At 44.5% G+C, this 19,504-nt stretch overlaps 2 protein-coding genes across 5 annotated transcripts in view; one reads left to right on the top strand and one right to left on the bottom strand.

Annotated features, from left to right (window-relative positions):
• ift140 (intraflagellar transport 140 homolog (Chlamydomonas)) overlaps positions 1 to 19,504 on the bottom strand; it is a 76,939-nt gene that overhangs the window by 7,438 nt on the left and 49,997 nt on the right. For all 3 annotated transcript variants that reach the window (XM_055651464.1, XM_055651462.1, XM_055651463.1), the window contains exons 19-24: positions 7,894 to 8,071; positions 6,710 to 6,900; positions 5,963 to 6,058; positions 3,240 to 3,372; positions 2,699 to 2,842; positions 279 to 407 (exon numbers count right to left, since the gene is read on the bottom strand). In XM_055651464.1, coding sequence (XP_055507439.1) covers positions 279 to 407; positions 2,699 to 2,842; positions 3,240 to 3,372; positions 5,963 to 6,058; positions 6,710 to 6,900; positions 7,894 to 8,071 — 871 coding nt within the window. The remainder of the gene's footprint in view (positions 1 to 278; positions 408 to 2,698; positions 2,843 to 3,239; positions 3,373 to 5,962; positions 6,059 to 6,709; positions 6,901 to 7,893; positions 8,072 to 19,504) is intronic.
• Positions 9,994 to 19,504, top strand: part of tmem204 (transmembrane protein 204) — a 30,308-nt gene continuing 20,797 nt past the window's right edge. Inside the window, exons 1-2 of one of the 2 annotated variants that reach the window (XM_055651491.1) lie at positions 9,994 to 10,298; positions 16,931 to 18,019. In XM_055651491.1, coding sequence (XP_055507466.1) covers positions 17,752 to 18,019 — 268 coding nt within the window. In that variant the 5' untranslated portion in view covers positions 9,994 to 10,298; positions 16,931 to 17,751. Of the gene's footprint in view, positions 10,299 to 14,631; positions 15,149 to 16,930; positions 18,020 to 19,504 lie in introns of those variants that run through there. The other variant, XM_055651492.1, reaches the window with a different exon arrangement.

Here is a 19,504-nt window from a genome sequence, read left to right as displayed (position 1 = left end):
AAAACATACAAATTCCGTACAGTTCGCACCAGTAGTCAGGATTGAACCCGTGTCTCTGGCGCTGTGCCACTGTGCCACCCATCTTGCTGTAGCTTTGATTCAGTTTACCTACAAGATTTGGATGGGTGACTCAGAACCATCATCCTTTCCCACTGGAAGCTGGAGGACTAACTGGGGTTGATCAAGGCCTTTCCATCCAAAGGAGAGAATTAGGAATCAGGAAAGTACTTTTATCCAAAAACACAGACTAGAATTCTGGACAGAAGGACGGTGCTTACCTTATGATAGAGCATCACAGCCCGGTCCATTTGGACCCCTTTCTCCTCGTAGTAACGTGCTGCCTCCATCATGTCCTCTGGGGAGCTCAGGAGGGACAAATTCATCAGATGATCATCAAAACCACTTTCCTAAACAAGAACGGATTCACACATGTCTGTACTTTGCTCGTGTAGAAAAACTGAATGCATTTAGAAAGTATGGAACTTGTGTTTATTCCTCTTTTGGTGAATATTTTGTAGTCTGTGATGTGTCCAGCAAGATGATTTTTTCCCCACGTTCCAGGTGCCAGCAGGTTGTAGACTACACTCCTGGTCAGTGGAGTGTGGTCTACAACCGTCAGAGTCATACTTTGTGTCTCGGTCCCAAGGGCAGGAACAACCCCAACGATTCCTTTCTCATAACAGCCATCCCAATAGGACAATCTGCTTCAGTGTGGCCAGAACTAACTCATGTTACTGGAAGTATAAACTCTCAAGTTGCATTGACTCATTTTGAAGAATGATTTCTTTCCATGGATGATCAAGTCCTGCTGCGAGGTTGATTTACTGGATGAGTGATCTAGATACAGAGGCTAGATTCAGAGACACAATTTCAAATCCATTCATGGCAGCACGGAAACAGGCCCTTCGGCCCACCAAGTCCATGCTGAGCACCGATCTCCCGTTTGCATTGGTTCTATGTTATCCCACCTTCACATCCATTCCCTGTACCAGCGTTTCTCAACCGGGGTTTGCCCGGAACGCTAGGAGTTCTGAGAGAAATAGTGATAAATATGCTAATCAGAGTCTTTGTCAGTGCACACTGTTAAGGCCTTCAGTCTGAAAGCGATGTTTCGACTCGAAACGTCGCCAATTCCTTCCTCCATAGATGCTGCCTCACCCGCTGAGTTTCTCCAGCATTTTGTGGCTACCTGCGAAGGCCTTCAATAAACCGACTTAAATAAACCCCGACGGCAGACGGCTTCCAGGAGGCCGCGAAGAAACGGGGCGGCACTGGCGGAAACCGTGGCCGGAGCCTGGATGGACGGAGCCTGCGATCATAGCCTTGTCAACGGAACACGCGGCCGGCAGAGTCGACAGAGCGGAGGCATCCGAAATGCACCTGGCGGCGGCGACCGTCGAGGAGGTCGGTGCGGTTATTAACGAGGAGGTCGGAGAGGCGGAAGTCGGGGTCGGCGGTCATTACGGGCTCCGGTGGTCGAGCACGGGATTCCTGGCGTGCAGGTACAGTCCCTCATTCACCCACGTTATTTAGTCATTTTTACCCATCATTCAGGGATGTTATATTAATTTTTTAAATTTAAGGATGTTTATGTTTATTTTTGTTAGTCTCTTGTACAAGTAGTTTGAATTCAGGGTTTTTTTTGCATTGTCAATAAACTTGAGAAAAACGCAAGTTATTTTTTGCTTCAACCAGTTATCAGAAAAATATATTATGTTTGCCTTATGAACGAGAAGTTTATGAAAGAGAAAGAAAGAGATTAATAAAGATATATAATAATTTTAATGTAGGGGTTCCCTGAGACATGAACATTATTTCAAGTGTTCCGCGAGGGCAGAAAGGTTGAGAAACGCTGCCCTATAAACTGGGGGCAATTTACCTACAAACCCCACATGTTGTTGGGATGTGGGAGGAAACCCAGAGAAAATCCACACGGTCACAGGGAGAATGTGCAAACTCCATGCAGACAGCACCCAAGGTCGGGATCAAACCCAGATCTCTGGCACTGTGAGACAGCTGCTCTACCAGAAGTGCTGCCCTGTCAAATATATTCACCAGCCATTGTTCACTGAGGCTTGGGTTGGGTAGACTTTAAGGGATTTACAGACCTCGGAGAAAATGATGATAAATGAGTTGGAGACACAAGGAACTGCAGATGCTGGAATCTGGAACAAAACACAAGTGCTGGAGTAACCAAGTGGGTCAGGCAGCATCTGTGGAGGGAATGGACAGGTGATATTTTGTGTATGAATCCTTCAGACTGATCATCCACTGTCCATTCCCTCTATATGCTGCCTGATCCACTGAGTTACTCCAGCACACTAAGTTTTGCTTAATATAAGTGAGAAGTTTGGCTTTAGACTTTAAAGAGTACAGCGCGGAAACAGGCCCTTCGACTGTCTGAGTCCGCACCGACCAGCGATCACCCTGTACACTAACACTATCCTATACACTAGGAACAATTTTACCGAAGACAATTAACCTACAAACCTGCATATCTTTGAAGTGTGGGAAGAAACCGGAGCACCCGAAGAAAACCTCCATGGTCACCGGGAGAATGTATAAACTCCGTATAGAGAGTACTCTTAGTCAGGATCGAACCGGGGTCTCTGGCGCAGTAAGGCATTAACTCTACCGCTCTGCGATGTGCCGCCCTTGGAGTGCAGAGACAAGACCCGGGGATCAGTGCAGCGCTTACCTTGCAGAGACGTATTGCGTTGTTATAAGCCTGTGCACGGGTGTAGAAGTGAATGGCTTGTTTGACATCATCCCGAGCCTCGTACTGGCGAGCCAGGTGATAGGAAGCCGCTTGGTTCCCTGTCTCATTGGCAATTTCAGAGGCCTTGGGAAACAATAAGCACAATCCATCAAAACCTGCCGTTTGCTTGGCAAGGTCACTGTGTTAATTAAACCTTTGAAATAGACGCTATTAATATGGTCCTAGAGTCAGACAGCAACTTGCGCACGCAGGCCAAAATGCCCCATCAACACTAGTCCCACTTGCCCACATTTGGCCCATGTCACTCTAAACATTTCCTATCCATGTATCTGTCCAAGTGTCATTTAAATGTTATTATATAGTATCTGCCTCGACTATCTCCTCTGGCAGCTCGTTTCATATATCCACCACCCTTGGTGTGAAAAGCTGCCCCTCAGGTTCCTATTAAATCCTTCTCCTCTTAACCGTAACCCTTTGTCTTCTTGTTCTTGACACTCAGACAACATTAGAAAGCACTTACCTTTTGGATATTACCAAGGTAACAATGAACACGGACAAGAGAGAGGTAGTCTTGTGACTTCTCGTAATATTTCAAAGCAGAGTCCATGTCTGCCTGACTTTCCAAGTACTGGGCCCACCACTTCCACAAGCTCCTGTGAATAACAAGAGAAAAAAGATTCACCACAAAGGCCACGGAGATTCACGACTAAAGCCATGGCTCCACATTGCAAGAGACTACCTGCTCTTCACAACAACAATTGACCAGCAGAATTGTCAAGTTTATTGTCAGATGCACATCGGTGAGGAACAGGTACAATGAAAATCTTGCTTGCAGCAGCATCACAGGCATGTAGACACAATGCAAATGTCCTTGGTGGGGGGAGAGTTCCATTGCTTAGGTAGGAGGGAGCAGGCCAGTTCCAGAACCTGATGGTTAGGGGAAAGTCGCTGTTCCTGAAGCTGGTGGTGTGGGACTTCAGGCCTCTTTTGTGTAGGGAAGGCCTGATGGACAGTAAGTGTGGATGGGTAGTATTGGGTGTGGAGTGCTCCTTTCACTTTTTAAGATGGCTCTCTCTATGCTCTGGGTGAAATGATTCAAGATACTCCATGCCATCCTGGCTGCCCCTTCATTATCTGGATCAGTCTCGACTTGTGATTCTCAGAAGTCAGTGAAAATATCTGAAGCTTCTTCTCCGTTTTGAAAAACTCCAAACAAAAACTCTTGCCAGTACAATGACCAAATTGGATGTAGGGGTGATCATTTCCCTGGCTCGGGGGGTCTAGAATAGCCTCAAAATGTCGTAATGTCCATTCAAGTCGAGGTGAGCAGAAAAATGTAGAAACAGGAAATTGCAAATGCTGGTTTACAAGAAAAAACACAAAGCGCTGGAGTATCTCAACAGGTCAGGCAGCATGTCTGGAGAACATGGATAGGTGATATTTTAGGTTCTGGTGAGTCTGAAGAAGGTTCTCGACAAGAATTGTCACCTATCCATGACCTCCAGAGATGCTGCTTGACCCGCTGAGTTACTCTAGCACTTTGTATCTTTTTCAGAGATGAGCATAAATATTTTCACCCAGAGAGCATTAAATCTTTGTAATCCTCTACCCTAGAGAACTGTGGAGAATTAGTCGCAGATATATTTAAGACAAATTGATAAAAGTTTTTGATATTAAGGGAATCAATGAATATGGGGGTTAGTGCCATTAAAAGATCTGCCATGATGTTGTGGAAAGGCAGAGAAGGCGTAAAGGACTTATTACTGCACCTACTTTTTGTTTTATATAACATTGGAGCAAAACCAGATACTGTTCTAAGGGAATGCAGGTCAGGGCAGCAACAGGACCGTAATTAAACTTTTTAATCTCTTCCCTGTACGGGGACCCGACCTTTTCCCTGTCGGGTCTCTGTTGTCGTTGGGCCTAACATCGTGGAGCCGGCGGCCTCCAACTGGAACCGACCTGAGGGCTCCAGTCTTGGAGCCTGTGGACTCACCAACGTGGCTGGCCGACTTCGGAGCGTGGAGAGCTGTGGTGGCGTGAGGCTGCGACCCGACTTTGGAGCTTCGGAGGCTCCGGCTCCAGGCCCGGTGGACGGTAACATCGGGAGCTCGCAGTTCCCTGGTGGGAGACCGCTTTTCGGAGCTCCTGCAACGGCAACTTTTTGCCTGCCCAAATCGCGGGATCAAAACGACCCGGAACAGGGCCTTACATCGCCCGCACGGCTTTAACGGCCGCGGGACTTACCGTCGCTCGCCGGGGGCCCTAACATCAAGACCCGGAGCAGGGCCTTACATCGCCTGGCGCGGCTTTAACGGCCGCGGTACCTACCGTCGCTCGCCGGGGGCTTTAACATCGGGAGCCCAGGTCGCCTCGGCAGAAGAATAAAGAACAGAGAAGACACTGGAGAGACAAGACTTTTGCCTTTCGTCACAGTGAGGAGGTGTTTGGAGACTCACTGCGGTGGATGCTAATGTAAATTGTGTTAATTGTGTGTCTTGTTTTTTTTTCTTTCTTTGATGTTATGACTGCAGGAACAAAATTTTGTACGACAATAAATGGTATTCTATACTATTTCTATCTATCTCTCTTCCACATAAGGTTATGATAATGAATACATGAAGACAGGGATGGATAATTTCCTAGGATATCAGTATTAAGAAGTATCAACCAGAATGTCAAAGAGTACAAAGGTCTACTTTGGAGGATCTGAATGTCCTGTTTCGTGGCGGAAATGAGAAATAAATACTGCAGATGTTGGAAATCTGAAATTAAACAGAAAGTGATGGAAATACTCAGCAGGTTGGGCAGAATTCATGGAGAGGGATAGTGAGTTAATATTTCTGATGAAACATTGAGTGTTTCTTTCTCCACAGATGCTACCTGACCAGCAGAGGATTTCCAGCATCTTCTGTTTTCATTCTAGAAGATACCTTACCAATTCAAAACAAATCATATAGTCTCTCAGCACTTTTGTCAGCCAAAGACAGTAATCTCACTTCTTCATCTCCCTTTACAATACAGTTCTAGATTTTTTCACTCGGAAAGATCTTCTCCGCATCCACCCGTTCATAATCCCTCAAGATCTTATTTGTTTTAATCAAGTTGCCTCTCACTCTGCTCAAATCCAAGCCAGACAAGAATGGTATTTTTCCATCCCTGATGTACACTCTACACACTGTACCAGAGACGGTCGGTGGGCCCCAGGAGTTTCTGTATGCAGGCCTGCACTCTACCACTCACCTGTCCTTTGTTTTGTTGACGTACACTTCGAGTGCTTGCAGGTCTTCCAGAAGCATCCTCGGTACCTCAAAACGGTGAGTGTCTGACTTTTCATAACTGGTGGGACATGGAAATAAATTTGGTCAAGCATTTTGCAACCACAACCCAAGCCAGATCAAAATTATTCCTCTGTGTAAGCTCCATGATGCCTCTCTTATTTATTCATTTGAAGGACATGGACATGACTGGAAATGCTGACATTTAGTCCAACCTGAATTGCCCCGAGAGACGGGAGAATTTGGGTCAACGACATGTAGTGAATTGGGAAACAAATGTGGGCCCGATCAGGAAAGGACGCCAGATTTCCCCCCAGAGGGGGTTTTCATTAACCAAACGAGTTTCATGCTTAATGTTACGGATACCTATCGCACCTGCTGTACTTTTTAAAAATTGTTCGTTTTTTAGTTATTTACTTGAAGCATGCATTTTCCAGCTACCACTGTAAGATTCCAACTCGATTTCGGATAATAGTCCAGAACTCTGGCTGACGGAGCAGTAACTTAACCACCATCCCATCATTCCCTCCAAAGCTACACATGAGGAACTGTACGTTTGTACAGATTTGACAGGTGACAGGATTAACTGACAACAGTCCTCTTACTCTTCATGAGAGAGTGTTTCAGCTATGTGATCGTACATATAAAGGCTATGACATTCTTTCTGGATCCTACCAGCTCGTCTGATCACTCAGTCTGTTTGTACACTTACTGGCTGAGTGCGAGGTGTTGATCGCCCAGAGCTTCTAAGTGCTTGGCGTAATTGTAGTACGTTGTTCTGAGGTGGACTCTGTCAAATGTCTCAGCATTTTCTATCGCCTTCTGCCACTGTCCTGAGGCTTGGTAAAATTTGGTAAGTAGGTCAAACCGTTTACAGTTTCTGTAAAGTCTCTCGGCGTCTTCCTGGAAAGTTACATGAAAGAAAATAAATATTTTTTGTTGAAGTATAGCTGCCTTATAAAAGCAGCCAACATAATGAAAGACTTGTCCCACCCTGGTCATTCCTTCTTCTCCCTGCTCCCATTATTATCAGACTTCTGAATGGTCCATCCAAAAGCTAGGGTACTGTCCGATTCATCTCAAAGTCCAATCGGACTGTAGCCTAGCTTATGGAAGGTCCTGTAGGATATATGGACTGATGTGCTACAATGCTGAGAACTATAAGCTATACTCTGTACCTCCCCCTTTGTTTTATATATTGTACTTGAGTTTGACGTGATGTATTGATATATAGTATTATCTGATCTTTGGATAGCATGCAAAACAAAGCTTTTCATTGTACCTCGGTAAACGTGACACTAATAAACCTAGACCTTTCTGTATCAGACAATCCATATGCACAGTGTCTCCACACGTGCAAATGTGGGGTGTACATAATGACGTGTACAACCAAAACAATCGCAGGGCATGGCTTTTCAAGGCACCTCCTGTTGAATAAAAGGCTAGCTTAAGATATTAGATGAGAACACACATGATGTATTTGATGAAATCTACCCAATAATGTAAGACCTACATAGAGTGGATGTGGAGAGGATGTTTCCAGTAATGGGAGAGTCCAGGACCAGAAGGCCCACGGCCTCAGTATAAAGGATGATTTTTTAGAGTAGAGATAAAGAGAAATGTCATTAGCTAGAGAATGGTGAATCTGTGGAATCCAGTACCACAGGTGGCTGAGGAGGCCAAATCATCGGTTACTTTTAAAGCGGAGATTGCTAGGATTTTAATTAGCAAGGATGTCAAAGGTTACAGGGTGAAGGCAGGAGAATGGGGTTGAGAGGAAAACCAGATCAGCTATAATCGAATGGTGGAGCAGAGGTGATGGGCCAAATGGCCTAATTCTGCTTCTATGTTTTATGATCTTATTTTACCGTACGCCATGCAGATACCTCCACGTACCAACATTCCCAGCTGTATGGCCAGCATTGCCACTCTTGCATCCAGTTCAGGCTCCTGTGCAGCCTCCCGCAGGGCTCTGGCTCCCCGTGCGTGGCCCATATTCCCCAGGCACACCCTGGCCACATCCAGCCTCCGTGTCTTCACGCACATCCTGGCCATGTTCTCCCACACTGTCTCACTGTGGGGAAGAGCAGAAAGGGTCAATGGTGAAAATCATAGCCATGATGTTTCCTATTGCCATTGCATCCAGTGACGACACTCAACATAAACTCAACGGCATTCAGAGAAAACAGCTTTCACGCCCCCTGCGATAGAGCGTGGGGTTAGGTTTAGAACACAAAGTGCTGGAGTAACTCAGCAGGTCAGGCAGCATCTCTGGAGGACATGGATAGGTGACATTTCAGGTCGGGACCCTTCTTCAGTCTGATTGACTGATTATTACAATCAGTCTGAAGACGGGTTCCGATCTGAAATGGTGCCGATCCAGGTGCCCCAGACATGCTGCCTGACCCGCTGATGTACTCCAGCACTTTGTATTCTATGCAAGATTCCAGCATCTGCAGTTCCTCATGTCTACCTTAGGTTTAGGCGTATTATTTTCTCGTTTACTGAGGTACAGTTAAAAGGTTTTGTTGGTGTGCTATCTTAACAGATAATACTGTACATTATTATAATGAAACCAAATACAAGTACAAAAGATAGAAAAGGTACAAAAGGTAGAAAAAAGAGAAAATTACCAGGGTGCCGAAATAATTTCTTTCTGCAATATAGTGTACCAATTCCAGAGAAGTCCAATGTCAGACACGAGACAGGCTGGGAAATTGTAACTGCACCGTAGCTTATGGGAGGTCTAATAAAGGAGGGGAAGAAACTGTTCCTGAATCTGACTGTTAGCTAACGTAATATTGATAGGGACACTAATACATATAAAATAATAGACCATTAGAAGATATTGCATGTAATTGAAGTATGATACGCAGTATCCAGACTTTATTAATCCTCATATACCAGTATGAAGCAGTAGCTAACAGAGGGAAAGGAGCAGCAACAACGAGCCTCTCAAAGCTCACCGCTTTACCAAAACCTTTAAATTAATTATCTCTTTGGTTAAACAATTTATCAATGTGGTCAAGAGTTCTCTTTACAATTCCACACGGGGAATTGTATATAACACAACATTCTCCTTCAGAATTAAACACACATGAAATGTGTCTCCCTCTTGCAATAAGAGAGGAGTTTAGTACATTAGCTAAAGAAAGTGGAAGTATGAAATAAAAATGGGAAATCCCGAAAACACACATGAAGGGGAACAGAGTTGACATCTCAGGTGGATGGGGTGTGGTCAGAATGAAGTACATGACAACTCACTCTAGTAAAGCCTGCCACGGCTCTGTGAGTAAGTGGCAAAAAAATGTAAGCATCAAGGAGACACACGAGACAAGGAATCTGGAGTAAAACACAAACTGCTGGAGGAACTCAGTGGGTCGTAGCCTCTCTGGAGCAAAGGGATCATTGATGATTTGGAGTTGAGACCCTGCATCAGATCACTCACGGGATCTGAAATGATTATGGAAAAGATTGCAAAATTGTGAACAATTCAAAGTGTCCTTTACTGACTTCCTTGTCCATTCAAAGAGTGAATCTGAACATTAACTGAAGGGCTGAGAGAGGTGGTTATTGTAGAATAAAATAGAGATTGAAGTATCAGCTCACGCTACAAAACTGATGAGAGAGTTTAGTTAAAGTCAGCTGGCCTGATGCGGTGCGGATACTGGAGCAAATAGCTCCGTCACAGACCTGGCCACTCCAGAAATAAAGCACTGATCCCAACAGAGCAATTCTTGGCAGAATAACCGTGTTGATCAGGATTTGAACAGATTATCTACAAAACAAACCTCCTGAAAAACAATTTTACATTTTTAGTTTATTCTCTAGAGGTGAAAACGCATGAGATTACAACAGCAGACAAAAAAATGATTGGCACCGGTCACATTAATGCACCAGAATTTGAGAGGACATTTTTTATTATTTTTTCCCATGATGGTTGAGATTTAAATGCTCTCTTCTCCCTGCCCCCAGCCCCTCCCCCATCATTTCCAAGACTGGCTTCCTGTACGTCAGAGCTCACAGCTGGGAACTGGCTGGCTGCTCTCTCCATGAGGAGATGTGCTGAAGAGGAAGTCAGCAGGCAGAGAGCGTGCACGGCAGCTCCTGCAGCCTAAGGCCCAACAAGACACTTCTTTCCCATTCGCCTGCCGCTTTAGCACCAGGCAGCGCAGAGCTCCCTTGCTGTAGTTGCTGGGAATGTCGCAGCTTTCTCCCAGGATGGCATCACATTATGTGGCAAGGTCGCAGTAGAAATGCAGACTACAGTTAGCAACAGATGAAGTGGACTTTCTGATTGGGTAACTTTTTCTTACTTAAAATCCATATCGTTTTGGGTGATTTAGAATTCATCTTTTTTTTAAATTATGTTACTTAACTATGATACATGTGATTTGCTGCAACAGTTCATACACTATAATAGGAAACTTCCCCCAAAAGGAAGGACAATAGTTGGAGGGGGTCCCAGTTTAAGTGTATGTATATTCAGTGGCTAAACTGACTTTATCCCAGAGGCTCCCATTTCTCGCATGCAGATTTTGTGCGATTCCCCAAAAGTTCGGTATGTTCTGGAAATTCAACAGTGCACTTGGATTTTGTATTTGTTCCGAAACTGCCCTGCCTACCACTGTGAGAGGGGGGATAAAGAACATGCAGTGAGTACTCAATTAAATCAGAGGTAATTTTTAATTGAATGAAAAGTATCCATGAGTTATACACCCCTCCCCAATTCTTCAATATCACAAATATAATGCACTCCCTGGGTTATATAATTGAAAGTGGACCTACACATGTTGATGAAAAGCATGAAGAACATGTCATTCTACAAATGATACAATCCAACGAGGGCAGCAGGAGAAACAGAGAGCTCTGAGACTACCCTGTTGCTGAGTGACCACATATGTGGTGGTCTGCAATATGTATAGTGGCTTAGCTCGACTGTGTGTCACAATATACCCGAGCGATGGGGAATATCCGGAAACAACTCCAACTTTACTGCATCCTATTGCTTATATCTCAAATAAAATGAACAGAGCTTCCATTAAGATCAGGTCAACATTTTGTGATTATATTATGTTCATCCATTGCTGCCTCTGTTTCAAACCCATCCAGTTAAATTCTGTTACACAGCTGCCTGCTGTCTGATGTTGAGAGAGATCATTGGGAGGCGGAGGCTGTGCAGGAAACCTGTTCCTTATAGTCATTAAGAAGAAATTGTGTTAATGTATGTTGATGTATTAACGAATTGAGAGAAAAGGAGATGCTGGTGGGATCAATCTACGAACACTAGGAATGAGGAACATTGTGCCTGCGGACTGATCTCAGGAATGGAGAGAGAGAGAGAGAGAGAGAGAGAGAGAGAGAGAGAGAGAGAGAGAGAGAGAGAGAAATAATGCCTTCTATGCATTGATCAGAATAAGGAGGAGAGGAAAGGAATGTTGTTGATGTGCTACACAGTAAGTACATAGAGGAGGAATTGTGTCCATGCACTGATGCCAGTAGCTGGGAGATTGAAGGAAGCATCATTGGTTCATTGCACAGACACTAGAGGTGAGATGAAATAGTGTCTGCGCAGTGATGTCAACTATCAGGAATGGTAACGAATGGAATCTGTGCACTTATACCTTTAAATAACAACAGTGTCGAGCACTAATCCAGCAACTGGAAAAGAGGAAGAATCGTCCTTGGGATTCCTGCATGCTCACTCATCATCATCGGCAGTCACTCGAAACGAGTATGACTGTCCTCTTTTGAGGACTTTGTTTAACGTGGGGAGACGGGTGCACAGACAGCCACCACACGGTTCTTGACAGATCTGGGTCAGGATCCAGCAGCACAGAGTCCAAGATGACCGGGGACCCTTTTCTGCTGCAGCCTTCATCCGCCTTCCCAGCCGTTGTGACGCTTCATTAAGGTCAGCCATCATCCTCTGCCTGTTCCACCGTTGTGGTCTTGGTTGGATTGCTCTTTGTCAGGGACCTCCCCCTCGACCTTACCGCCATGGGTGGCCCTACCAGGAGCACAGCTCCAGACTACATCACTCTCAGGATCTCAGGCCCACACGACAAGGTGACAATCCATGGACAATACTGTTCACTAACAGTAAAAGGGCCAGTCTCTTTAAACTGAGCTGAATACCTGGGATTTGGAAGGAATGTGTTTGTGCAATGATCCCAACAGCTGGTGAAGAAAATGAATGGTGTCCATGTTCCGATCACAGTAAATAGTTAGCGGGAATAATGGTTGTGGGTGGTCCCAGTAACCGAGAACACGAGGGAGTGCGCTGCGCAGACATCCCAATAACAGGGAGAGGAAGTACTGCATCCGCCCACTGATCACAACAGCGAGGAAAGACTAGGAATTGTATCGGTGCACTGATGACAACAGCTTGGACAGGAAAGGAAGTGATATGGGCTGAGTGATGGTGCACTGATTCCAATAACTGGGAATAGGAAGGAGTTGTATCTATCCAGTGATCCCAATAAAAAAAGCAGCAATGTCTATATACAACAGCCAGTGATGAGGGCAGGTGAACTGTGTTCAGTGATCTCAATGCTGGATGGAAATTAATTGTGGCCAGTCCCAGCTTTGGAGTGAGCTGGGAACATATTATTAAACAGTTCACATTGTAAAAATAATTCAATTCCCACTGTATTTACACTGCACATGACTTCCATGATTAATATAACTAGCAATATAAAAGCCATGACAACACTTCTAAAGAACAAAATTAATTGCAACTTACTGAGGTTGTAAAAGGAACTTTATAAACGCAAGTTACTTCTCATCGGTGAGCAGCGAGACAGCTTAACATTGAAGGACAAATAGAACAGATATCTCAAGGTTCACCCTTTACCCAAAGTCAGGCGTGAAAATCTGATGGAAATCTATGACAGCTGTTCACAACTAGAAATAAAAACCAGAAATATTTTTGCAGATTTTTGCATTTGGGAAGTTGACTATGATGTGCAATGTGGAGAGGCACGTCCTGGAACTGTTTTCTCTGCAAGCATTCTTGGGAACTCACTGCCAACTCAGTATTAACTGCTCCCTGAACAGCACATCAGCCTTTGCGAAAAGTTAAATGCTAAATTATCAAAGCTTGGGATTGTGAACACGCCTTCAATGCTCTACATTCCTACGCAACATATTTCACCAGCAGAGTAATGGGGTCTCATTGAGAGGGAAACATTTAATTTTCTTTCAAATAGTGACTTCCACATCTTCACCAACTTCATGACTAATTTCCATCCTGTACCCAAATTCACTTGGACCATCTCCGACATCTCCCTACCGTTTCTGGATCTCACCGTCTCCATCACAGGAGACAGACTGTTGACTGTCATCTACTACAAACCTACTGACTCCAATAGCTATCTAGACTACTCCTCTTCCCACCTTGTTTCCTGTAAAGACTCTATCCCCTACTCCCAATTCCTCCATCTACGCCGCATCTGCACCCAGGATGATGTGTTCCATACCAGATCATCGGAGATGTCCTCATTCTTTAGGGAACGGTGGTTCCCCTTCTTCTATTATAAATGAGGCTCTCACCAGGGTCTCCTCTATATCCCGCAGCTCCGCTCTCATTCCCCATTCCCCTACTCGTAACAAGGGCAGAGTCCCCCTTGTCCTCACCTTCCACTCCATCAGCCGTCGCATACAACATATAATCCTCCGACATTTTCACCACCTCCAACGGGATCCCACCACTGGCCACCTCTTCCCATCTCCTCCCCTGGCTGCTTTCCGTAGAGACCGTTCCCTCCATAACTCCCTGGCCAATTCATCCCTTCCTACCCAAACCACCCCCTGCCCGGGTACTTTCCCTTGCAACCGCAGAAAATGCTACACCTGTCGTTTTACCACCCCCCAAGGACTACATCCAAGGACCCAAGCAGTCTTTGCAGGTGAAGCAGAGGTTCACCTGCACCTCCTCCAACCTCATCTACTGCATCCGCTGTTCCAGGTGTCAACTTCTCTACATCGGCGAGACCAAGCGCAGGCTCGGCGATCGCTTCGCCCAACACCTCCGCTCAGTTCACACTAACAAACCTGATCTCCCATTGGCTCAGCACTTCAACTCCCCATCCCATTCCGAATGGCCCAGCGCAAATTGGAGGAACAGCACCTCACATTTTGCTTGGGTAGTTTACACCCCAGCGGTATGAACATTGACTTCTCTAATTTCAGATAGTCCTTGCTTTCTTCTTCCTTCCCCTCCCCAGCGCTCCCACAAGCCTACTGTCTCCGCCTCTTCCTATCTTCCCCCTCCCCCTCCCCAGTCTGAAGAAGGGTCTTGTCCCGATACGCCGCCTATTCCTTCGCTCCATAGATCCTGCCTCACCCACTGAGTTTCTCCAGCAATTTTGTCTAGCCAGACATTTGTGGTTAGTTTCAGTATTTTGCTATACATTTCAAGATATGTAATCCCCGTCAATAGTCCAGCGCCCTTCAATGCCTGATCACCACAGAAATACTGCCGAGGTCTCACTGTCAATCTTCTTGTACTTCAAATTACTGAACTGATTTCCAGATGAAGGTTCACTCTATCAAGGTCTGTAGGCAAGGTCTATCATTGTCTTTCGATGACTGGGAGATTTGAGTTGGGCTGGAGTTTGGAAATTCATTCCGAGAACATTTGAGTCATAAACCTAATCAAACTGATCTTAATTTAACATCATGGAAGATGCATAGATGATTTGCATTGTTCAATCTTCACCAGGTGTTGAAAATAGCAGTTTCTACCAAGGAAACAATTAGTAGCATATGCACAAAGCTACCTATAATCCATATTTAGCAAGCTCTGATACATTTTGTACCCAGACTATATATAGAATCAGAATGAAAGGGTTAAACCAGAGAGATTGCGGAAAAATTCAGTCTTTGTGCTCAGCATTCTTCCTGCTCCGACTTTAACACAATGACAAGCATATGTACCTAACTAGCAGGAAACAGCAACTAGCTTTTAATAGAGAGCAGATGTGTCAGTAATAGAATTGAAATAGAAAAGTACAGAAACTATTTGTGGTAATGGTACTGTTTGTGGAAGTGTACTCTAGATGCGTGAGCTACGAAACAGGATGGAGTGAATCAGACGGATACAAAACTTGAATAATTGTTAACCGTATATCATAAGCTGAATTTTACTGTAAGTCATTCGTTGTCTCTAACTATAATTGAGTAATGGATGTGGGATTTTGCAATCCGTTCATTCCTTTTTTCAAAGATACCAAAAACTGATTTTAATCGACGAGTTACAGATGTTTTGAGCCAAATGTATTTTTCTCTTGGAGAAAAATCCTCCCACTTCAGCTATGGCTCAGTTAGCAGTATTCTCGTCATGGAGCCAGAGGGTATGTGTTCAAATTCTACTCCAAAGACTTGAACATAGAAGTGTGGCTGGCTTCTCAGTGTGGTATTTGGTGCTGCACTGGTAGATGTGCCTCCTTTCAGTTGAGAAGTTAAATCAAAGATCATATGATCCCAGGGATGTTATTATCCCAGGCCAATATATACCCCTCAGCCAACACAGTAAAACAGAAAGTAACCCAGCAGGTCAGGCAGCATCTGTGGAGGACACAGATTGGTGATGTTCAGATCCATCCATGTCCCTCCAGAGATGCTGCCTCAACCACTGAGTTATTCCAGCACTGTGATTTTGTAAACCAACTTCAGCAGTTCCTTGTGTGATCAATACAATTGATTAATGATCCTGATTAATGCATTCAAAGAAAAGCTACAGAAAGATAATATTTAGAGTCAAGACCTGTCATTGTATATGGATTTTTGATGCAACATTTATATTTCATCTTCTCAACAGAACACAGATAAGTATGCAGGTGTAAAAAAAACTGTAATTTTCAGCAATATCCTTAAACAAGAAATAAGACTGAATAAATTTAGTGTTGCCTACATTTTATTCTGAACATAAAAAGAAAGAATGGACAGCAAAATGAATAAGTACCCTTCATTCTAATTGCCCTATTGTGCTGATACCAGCAGTATCCTGAACCAAAACTCTGAAAATCCCGAAAATTTGAAACAAAGCAGAATATGGCAAAAATATACAGGTCAGCAGACATCCATGAAGAGAAAAACAGTTAACATTTCAGATCAATTACCTTTCAATACCAGGACGTATCATCTTAAGGAAATAATTCGTACATTTATTGTATTTAAAAGGAATAAATTTACTAATTATTCTATATAGCAGAACCCAAGTGTGACATGAAATGTTTTTTGACTGCAAGCAGAGGCTCCTCCACAGTCAGAACTGCAACTTCAACCAAACAAAGAATATTCCATAAGCCAAGGCAACCATAACAGCTCTCCCTCTCTCCCACTCTCCAGGTGATGACTGACCTGCTGAGTGATTCCAGCATTTATTTTTATAATTATATGTTAATTGCATTTTGTATACGCAAAACAAAATGTTTATTTTCCGAATCTATGCAAGGATAATAATCATATATTCAGAGAAACAAATGGAGGTGAGAAAATATATGAGGGGGAGAGAGGAGGGGGGGGGGGGGGGGGGAGGGGGGGGGGGGGGGACATACAGATAGAGAGGGGGAGACAGGGGGGGCAGACCGATGACAGACAGACTGACAGGGAGAGGTGCAAAGAGAAATGCAACAAGAGGAAGAGAGAAGTACAAGAGAGAAGGAGAGTTGCAGAAATAGAGAGGAAACATATTCAGAAAGATAAACAAGCTGCAGTCAGAGGAGGTAGTGGGTGCACATGAACAATATGAACTGATTATAGAATTGCCAAACTGTAGATTTTGCACCATTACCGAGAGAAAACTATTATTTTGAGCCAGTAACGAAAGGCCATTGAATCTAATCAGTTGCAGATTGTCAGAGGTTGCAGTGTATTAAAGGCAGAAAATCATGGTCTGGTTTGGTGACACTCCTCATTTCCTCCACAGTGACCTTGCCCGGACAGAAGAACACTGAAGAAATTCCCGATTCAAAATTATTTGAGCCAGGAGCTGGAAAAGCTGCTTTGATTGTCGTTCGGGTCCCTTCCTCAGAGGAAACACATCCTGTTAATGTTTGACTGTGAAGTCGCAGTGCTGAATGTTTGTTGCAGCCAGTTACGCCCAGAGACCCGGCAAGAGAGCTAGAAAAACAACCGTTTCCTCCTCGCTTTCAGAAAGAGTCTGTTTCTCCTTGGTATCTAATACGTTATGTTAAAGATCGTGTCACAGTCGAAATATTAAGCCTGATTCAACAAGATGGCCAATGTCTGCTTGACTGTTTGATCTGTGATTCTGCAATTGATAAGATTCCGATTGAAACAAAGATTCTTCCTGCGAGCATTATACCAGGCTGCTTAGTGTATCAAGGTAACTTGCCTTTTAGCAAGCCGACAGACAGGTGTGCTGCCTCAGGAGGGCACCGACTGGTCCCACTGGCTTTATTCAAGACTCTTCTGTTGGAGCATCTAGATCTTCAACCCAAGGGATGGACCTACAAACTCGGCAGCTCATCACTGCCGCATCTCTGGTCGAGAAGGCACAAGAGGGTGGATAAGCTTAGCAAAAGCGCAGAATACTTGGATTCACAACGTCCCTACCGGGAGGAGAGTAGCAAGGCAAGAATGAACGCCCAGCTCCCCTAGCAGCCTCACACTAGCTCCAGCTACTCCCACATTTCCAACGCACATGTGTTTTGTGTGGAAATAAAGAGGCTCCTCGTGTTCAGTGGGCAACTAGAGCAGGTGTGGAGCTGGGGAAGGCAGCTGGGCATGGCTGTTCAAAAGCTGGTGGCAGCTGCAGCAGCGGTGGCTCTCCTGTCCCTGATTCTCAACAATGCGGCAGCCATCACACCCAACTGGGTGTACCAGGCCTTGGAGGATGGGAGAAAGCGCAGTGTTGGATTATGGAAGATGTGCTATGGCCATGATAAAGGCAAAGTGTCAATGCAGCACGAACAAACCCCAGATCGTGAATGTGAGAATTTAAGCTGGGGATCAGAGCACCCTGGATTTCAAGAATCTCGAAATACAGTCAAACGTAAGTCTAAAATCCTCTCAACTACCATGGGGGTAAATCCCTTCAGTATTACTAAAGACTTGGGAGGGTGCTGGATCCTGTTCCTTCACTTGGGAACATGGACAGTTAGAGAGCGAGTCTCAGGCTAGATCTGGTCCATGAAACATTGGAACTTGATCTATCACGGTCTGCATTGCAAAATAATGTTATTCTTTGAAGACAAGGTGAATGAAATTCCCGTACTGTTTGTTGATGGGGGTATGCGATGATGATGATTGAAGAGATTTTTGCACCTGCAGCAAATGGGGATTAATCACTGTTGGGGGTGGGGAATGACCAAAGCAAGTCCGATCAAAGAGTAACACTTTCCTTCAACTCACTTCCAAATTGAACACAGGAAAAACCATTGTACGCTGGCCCACAATCTTCTCCTTCCTTAGGGCGTCCCTTGGGATTGTGGATGACTTGTTAAAGTCTGGTTCAGTGGCTTCTGAAGTGAATGATGAAGCCAGTAATCTTTGCAGCAGCGGGAACAGGAGCTATTTGGCTGGTAGATGGTTTGGAAGGTAATGAGCTCCTACCATCCTTAGCAATCAGCTTCTCTGTGCTCCCAACAGACAGATATGTTGTCCAGTATGCTCCTCCACTCTTAACCAGAGATTCCAAGAGTCAAGAGTGTTTTAGCGTCATATGTCCCAAAATGGAACAATGAAGTTCTTACTTGCAGCAGCACAATAAACAAAAACAAAAAAGTTCAGTATCTATAAAAAAAAAAGACAATTGTAGTGCAAAAGTCAGAACTAGTGTCCCAAAGTCTATATAGTTCAGAGCCTATGTGGAGGTTGTAGTGTTTAATTGCCCGATGGTTGTAGGGAAGAAGCTGCTCCTGAACTTGGGCATTTCACTCCACCTTCTTTCCGATGGCAGGAGTGAAATGGGAGCGTGGCCAGGGCAGTGACTCTTGTAATCCCTTCCACGGTGGACATATTGCATATTTTATCCGTTTTTCCCAAGTTTCGAGAAGGTTTGATGCAGTGTTCACGTGTGTTGTGCCAGGTCGGAGGTCTCGATTTGCAAACACCTTTATCTCAAGCTGCCAAAGACCACTAAGTTGTAGAGGAATTTTAAAAGACTGCTTCTGCTACTGAGATATGGGCAACAATTCACTTTTTTCCAGGGTCTTGTCATAAAAACATGTTGTTAGAGGACAATGTTGTACTTCAATTCCTGAGGTTAAGGTGACCACGGCTCGGGAATGAATGTGACAGAGGTTGAACAATTCCCTGCGAGTCCTGCAGATTAGCTCCACTGTAAAGCTGAGATGCGGCATTCTAGGATGATTCAGCCTTGATTGATAGTGGTCTGCACTGAGATTCGATCTGTTGTGGATCACATTTAGATCACGATTTGCACAGTTTGCATAAACTCGAGATGATTTTCAGCAGACAGACAAATTGGTCCACAATGTATCTTTTTAACAAGCAGAATCTTGGGCAGGTGGATGAT

This window comes from Leucoraja erinacea, chromosome 20 (genome assembly GCF_028641065.1).
Source record: "Leucoraja erinacea ecotype New England chromosome 20, Leri_hhj_1, whole genome shotgun sequence".
Classification (NCBI taxonomy): Eukaryota; Metazoa; Chordata; class Chondrichthyes; order Rajiformes; family Rajidae; genus Leucoraja; species Leucoraja erinaceus.
This window is presented reverse-complemented; position numbering and strand designations above follow the sequence as displayed.